Below are 6695 nucleotides of genomic sequence, written 5' to 3'. Positions count from 1 at the left end.
AAGGGCAGCAGAAGAGGCGCCAACACTGTGACATGAAGGGAGCTAGAAAAGGCCGAACGAGCAAACAAGCCGACCGTAAGGGTCGAGGCGTGCAGAATCGAACGGGTCGAGGAGCGTGAGCGGGGCGTGAAGTCAAGAGAAACCGGAGCGAAGGACCGGAAGAGCCTCAAGTTGAGCTTGAGGGGGAGTGTTGAGATACCAGCTCAGCATAGGCCGAATCGGTGCGGAAACCGAGAGACCGTTGAACAAATATTTCGCGAGGGAATATATTTGGGAGTTAGTGTAGGAGCTCAATTATGAGCATTGAATTACGTGTCAGTACTTCTGTCAGTTCGTATGGACTTGTATAAAAGTGCTCTTTGAGCACATCCTATGTACAGAGTTTTACACATTATTTTGAATTTAGTTTTTTCTATGTGTTCATCCCCTCTCTGTCTCTCCCGCGTACAATGTGTCTTAAGCTCTCCATTAAACCTATTTTTCTATGTCGGTATTCTGTGTTTCGTATAGCTTCCACACTTTACATTTCACAATCCTTGATGGGTGTTTGTGGTCGCGGTTCCCGTAGTCTTTTCCATGCAAGGGTGCAATCCCGACTCATGAGCATATGGTAGAGTTCCCAATATTGCGATGCTTCCCAAGCTCGTCTTTTACGACGTGTCATCTTGCGCATCTCTTTGCAAGCCTGTACTGAGGAAATTGTACCACTATGTCACGACACTTTAAGTTGTTTATACAACTCTCTACACTCCTCGTCATACCACTTGTTCTGTGGCATAGACCCTATTCTACGATGATTGGAGTGTTTCGTGTATGGGAAGCTACTAATTGTTGTTGAGTGAAGGATATGTGCGAGTTCTGTAGTGAGGTTCTCTAAAGGCAAGGAAGAATCAAAAGAGGAGAGATGGGCTTGAACATGTCAAGAGTAGATGTCAGCGAGCTCATGCGTGAAATGTATTATGGTGTGATGGTTTGGTTGACTAGAGTTTGTGGCGTGGGAGGTGTCGCATTTTAGCTCAAAGTATAGGAAGTTATGGTTTGCACCAATGGGATATGGGGCCACCCTGAAAGAGTTTACCATGTGGGTAGCTTCAAGGTGTCCTATTAGGTAATCAACCGTGCTTTCCCCTCCTCCATGTGGGAAACATGTGAGCACTTCCGAGCCCGGCAACTTGGCTAAGCCATTATATATGATCATCTGGTGTCGGCTTCCAAGTTCAAGCAGATGATGGCCAAAGCTTGTGGCGTCTGCACCTTGATCCTTTGATGTACACGTTATTTCTAAGTCTAAAGGGTCGACATTCACCATTTCTAAGTTTCTATCCATTTGAAATATTGTGAATTATCGGGATTGGGTTCTCACATTGAAATCTCCTACAAGGAAGACTTCCCCTTGAGAAGAATATCGGATTATGTCATCCGATAAAGGTTTGTATGGAGAAGGCCCATGTGGTGTTCCTTCATCAACTATACTCACCTCTCCAGCCATATTATATCGGGACCCTTTCGGGGGGAAGTAACAAACGGCGATAAATATCGCTTGATCCTTGCTAGTGAGGACTTTCACCCACATAAAACAGGCTTCTGGGTCTTTCTTTAGTATTTCTATCCTATTATGTATCTCTCTCCGAAATAGTATCGCAACCCCTCCAGGACCCTCTAGTAGTATGTCGACGTGAGGTTTGTCTAAAGACAAATTCCCAACGAAAATTGTCAACTCGTGGTAGTCCTCGATTTGGACTCTGATGTGTTTCTACTAAAAAAAGAATGTTAGATACCTTCAAAATCTCCTCTAGACGGCCAGGGTGTGTCCAAAGTGCACTGTTATAGTTCCATAAAGTCATCCTAAGTTTATTGTCTGTCACATGGGCCACACGCCGTCAATTGGCGGCACGATCATTTTTTATCACACGTCTGTCTCGTTAAAAAGCATGATGCCCCTCTTTACGAGCTTGTATGACTCGCGTCATACAAGTTTTACGATGCTCAATTTGCATCTTGGTCAGGTCTTCATCGAGGTAGATAGGGTCCCGCTCAATCCTCGAAGAATTGGTCTCTTTTAAAAAAATGCGATTCTAGATTATGAGTCCTTAAACTGAAGGACCAAAGCTCTTTTCCTAGTGGTGTCACGTCCTACCCTCCAAGTTTTAGTGATTGGTAGGGCTTTGTACCCCAACATTTTCCCTAATGTTTGTGCATCTTCGTCGGGAGATGCCCCTTCCTTGAGCCTAGTAACTCGTACATTTAGGCGTCGAGCTTGATGCATTTTTTCCTCCTCAAGGGTAGTGTTTACAATATTTTCATTCTTTAGTTCCTTTTTAATATTACGTTTTACTACATCAACCCACCCAGTTTTTGCTAATTCCATATCACTTTTAACCTCTTCCTTAACCTTTTTGCTCTCGTCCTTAATATCCTCTAGGGAAGATATTTCACCATCTTCCCTAGATGTCTTAAGGTCCTTAACTTGTTTCTGAAGGTTCGTGTTGTCTACTTTAAGTTTTGTTTTGAAATATCAATTAGGTAACTCGTACTAACTCTAACACATAGAATGACACACTTGGTCAATGTTTGAAATAAGAAATGAAACAAAACCATGTATAATAATGTCATTGACAAGAGGTGTCTTCATGATACTTTGGTTAATGATGTTGTCGATGTTAAGAAGGTATGGATGATCCACTACCATCCAAAACTATCGTGATACCATCAAACAAGAACATTTGATCCAGTATGGGATCACAATGAGGCTATCGAGGGAGAATTGGCAAAGAAAAGGGGGGGGGAGATGTATGTGGTTTGGTATGGTAGCCAATGTGTAAATCCCTAGTACAAAAGCCCCGTATCCACTTGATGGTGTTCAGCTTGGGGGAATGTGAGGTTTTGATGGCCCTGGCATGAACAACCCTAACTAAAAGATGGGGTGATGTGGGGAGCATGCATATGTGTTCAGTGTGTGTTTTACAAATGCTATAGCTACCACTAATTGATTGTAATTTGTGGACTACAAACTACTAACACACTAACTAATTGCAGACTACAAACTAACTAGAGACTTGGGTTGGGAAGGGGGGGGGGGGGGGGCATAATAGAGAATAATAAGAAATAATGGATGGAGGGGTACCCGTTTGAAATTAACTGAACTACTTTTACTACTCACACTCTCACTCTTTCTGCTTTGGCTTTCCTTTGGTTTGGGTTGTGTGTGTGTGTGTATGTGCCCTAGATCCAACGGCTCAGATTGGATCCGTTCTAAACCCTAAAGCTCCCTCATATCGCACACATCTTTCCTTTTTCTACTTCCTTCGTCTTCTCTGCTCGCCCTCCTTTTCCGTCCATCTTCATCTTCATCTTCATCTCCATCTCCACATCCTCCTCTTGACGATCGAGCCATGGTAATCCTGCTCTCTCCTCTTTCATTGTCTTCTTCTTCTTCTTCTCCCCTTCTACAGATTTGGTTCCCACCATTTACCTTCCCTCCTCCGCCCCTCTTTTTAACCTTTTCGTGATTTCTGTTTTGCTGGTTTCTATTCATTTCCTGAAATTCCTTACGCGCTTTTACCTCTCTGTTTTCTACAGGCGTTTGCTAAAGCGAAGAAGACCAAGGCCTACTTCAAGAGGTTCCAAGTCAAGTACAAGAGAAGAAGAGGTATGGAAATGTACTTCTGATACGTCTAGATTTTGTCAAAATGCGTGTTTTAGTTCCTCTTACCGTTTTTCTCCGTGTATTAATTCATATCGCAACTTGTTTAACCTTTTGAAGCTGGAAAGACTGATTACCGTGCTCGGATCCGTCTAACAAATCAAGATAAGAACAAGTACAACACTCCCAAATATCGTTTTGTCGTCCGATTTGTATCCTTTATAAGCATCAATTTGTCGAAATGCACATACAAATTTATATTTCTAGGATATCAAACTGTGTGGGTATGGATTCAGACTCCTTTTCTTTTGAGGATTTTATTTCCTTAGCTGAAGTTTGTTATATTAGACAAACAAGGACATTGCGGCGCAAATAACCTATGCAACCCTTGCCGGAGACATTGTTCTATCTGCTGCGTATTCCCACGAGCTTCCTCGTTATGGACTCAAATGTGGTCTCACTAATTACGCGGCAGGTAAGCGTGGATCCCTCTTTTTATTATTTCATTCTGTTTGTTCGATACATAATATCCTGTGTTTTATTTGTTTTTGTTTCTTTCATTACCGCAAGGATGATGTGCGTTAGAATTTACCTAGTTTTATTCAGCCGATTTTGATTTCGGTTTCACTTCAACTTATCAATTTCTTTCGTAATGCATGTATATTAGTAAAGACAGCTTATATTTGATATATTCTGTTGTATTTTCGCCCACTTAGTTTTGTATTTTTGTAACATTCATTTGTTGTTTTGACAATCACGTCTGCGTTTGATACCTTGATTGCATTTTTCATCTTTTTAACTTTCAACTTGGCTTTCGTCATGTATGGATTCGTAAACATTGCTTATCTTTGCTTTGTTCTTTTGTGTTTTGCTCCACTTTTCTTTTGGTTAGTGAAGTTTGTATAATTCTTAACAACCTGTTTTTAGTTTTGTTAAGATATATTTATGCATCATATCGTGATTGCAATATTCATCTGTTCACTCTCAAATTTGCATGGTATTCTTGTTAATGCAGCATACTGCACTGGTCTTCTTCTTGCTCGACGGGTATTGAAGAAATTTGGTCTTGATGAGGAATATGTTGGAAATGCAGAGGTGTGTACATTGATTTTTAAAGGATAAGATATGTGAAGTTGTGTTTTTAAATGCTAAATGAATGAAGAATTGTTTTGCTATATGCAGGCAACTGGCGAGGACTACAATGTAGAGGCTGGTGATGATCGTAGGCCTTTCAGGGCATTGTTGGATGTTGGTCTTGTCAGAACTACAACAGGAAACAGGGTTTTTGGTGCTTTGAAGGTAATATTTGACATTTTTATTGTTCTTAATATCTTCAATCATATCACATCAATTATTAGTTTTGTTAGATCATAGGTTATATATGATAAACTTTGTGTTGAATGGTTAGAAGTTGGATGGATCTGCAATCATATCACATCAATTATTAGTTTTGTTAGATCATAGCTTATATATGATAAACTGTGTTGAATGGTTAGAAGTTGGTTGGATATTTATCTATATGCAACGTTTATTATTAACATATTATTTTATGTTGTCACAGGGTGCATTGGATGGCGGCCTTGATATTCCACACAGTGAGAAAAGGTTTGCTGGCTACAACAAAGAAGAGAAGTCTCTTAATGCTGATGCTCACAGGAAGTATATATTTGGAGGACACGTGGCTGATTACATGAAGGTAGTTACTTTTTAGATGTTACTGAGTAACCCAATTTCTTGCTACATTACACAATGGTTCCCATTTTTTCATTGGATGTGTAGATGTTGGCTGAAGATGAGCCAGAAAAGTACCAACTTCAGTTCAGCTCATTCATAAAAGAAGGGATTGATCCTGATAACCTTGAAAGTCTCTACAAAAGTGTGCATGCCGCTATAAGGGCTGATCCTGAGGTCAAGCTAACTGAAAAGCATGTTCCTTCTGAGAGGAAGAGGTATGTGAACTTCTTTTCTTTGTTTCCTTGGTGTTTGATATGATTCTATTGGTATATTTGGTTTCTGCATTGTATACTTAAAACCTATTAATTTTTTCTGCTTGCAGCTACAAGATGAAGAAATTGACCTATGATGAGAGGAAGGCAAGTCTAATCGCGCGTCTTAATGCTCTCAATAATGATGAGGATGATGAGGAATAGATTGCTTGATTAGAGCTACATTTTCTAGGATCTAACTGATGTTTTTGAATCAAATGTCCCTAAATTGTCGAAACATTTTTGCTCTGAGAATGTCTAAAAATACAGCTTTTAATGAAATGGTATTTTGGTAGTAAATGAGTGCCTACTAATGCACTCAATGTGTACTTGAGAGCTGCATATTTGTTTTAAAATGCATAATTTGTTGGAGAATGGCTATGTGATATTCCTATTCTATTAATTTGCGACTCTCAGATGATATTTATGCATGCCTTTATTTGTTTTAAAATGCGTAATTTGTTGGAGAATGGCTATGTGATATTCCTATACTATTCATCTGCGACTCTCACATGATATTTATGCATGTCTTTGCCTAGTATTTAAATCCTAACATCACATCACGTAAACCAGAAGCTCAGTTACCCTGGTTTCACTTGGGAAGATAATACAGCATAAATCTTACCTAGCCAAGAAGCCTTTCTGCCATAATTTTGGGTGTGCATGAACATGTACGGCTTGCTGACTACCGAGATAATATCCTATTCTTTCTTTGTTTACAATTGAATTACTTTTTACTTAACCAAATCGTTAATTAAAGCCAAATCTGAATTTTGTTAATGAGATTTCCAGCTTGTATCAACTTAAATGCTTGTTTGCTTATTGCATCTCTGATGAGGCAATCAGATATATCTTCCGTGACCAATTGCTTAATTAAGTGTGATCAAAATGTCCTAATTGAGATCAGTTGTGGGGTGGATCCTAAAATGAAATCCTGATATGGATACCTGGAAATAGCAGTATTCCAATTGTAAAACGAGTGGAAGCGTTGAAGGAGAGGTCTTTTAAATGTGCATGGTAAAATGATTTGTCATATTATGGGATGAACCTAGCACATGGTTGTGATT

The 6695-nt window shown here is 39.6% G+C and overlaps 1 protein-coding gene across 1 annotated transcript; it reads left to right on the top strand.

The window, feature by feature from the left end:
• Window positions 1–3276: 3276 nt before the first annotated feature.
• Window positions 3277–5984, top strand: LOC147853067 (large ribosomal subunit protein uL18-like). The gene is made up of 9 exons (XM_087333522.1): window positions 3277–3395; window positions 3580–3649; window positions 3764–3855; window positions 3992–4118; window positions 4659–4738; window positions 4826–4942; window positions 5205–5339; window positions 5423–5592; window positions 5700–5984. The coding sequence occupies exons 1-9, from the start codon at window positions 3393–3395 to the stop codon at window positions 5791–5793; spliced, it is 888 nt and encodes a 295-aa protein (XP_087189648.1). The 5' UTR covers window positions 3277–3392; the 3' UTR covers window positions 5794–5984.
• Window positions 5985–6695: the final 711 nt, after the last annotated feature.

Source organism: Azolla caroliniana, unplaced genomic scaffold, assembly GCF_043228905.1.
Source record: "Azolla caroliniana isolate FFs.n. ecotype wild unplaced genomic scaffold, voAzoCaro1.0.p SCAF_17, whole genome shotgun sequence".
NCBI classification, from domain to species: Eukaryota; Viridiplantae; Streptophyta; class Polypodiopsida; order Salviniales; family Salviniaceae; genus Azolla; species Azolla caroliniana.
The sequence above is the reverse complement of the archived record's forward strand: the minus strand, read 5'-3'. Positions and strand labels throughout refer to the sequence as shown.

Excerpts from the sequence above, each read along its gene's own strand:
- LOC147853067 (XM_087333522.1), top strand. Across the intron at positions 4,119-4,658 it reads TCTCACTAATTACGCGGCAG|CATACTGCACTGGTCTTCTT; the intron begins GTAAGCGTGGAT and ends TTGTTAATGCAG. Across the intron at positions 4,943-5,204 it reads GGGTTTTTGGTGCTTTGAAG|GGTGCATTGGATGGCGGCCT; the intron begins GTAATATTTGAC and ends ATGTTGTCACAG.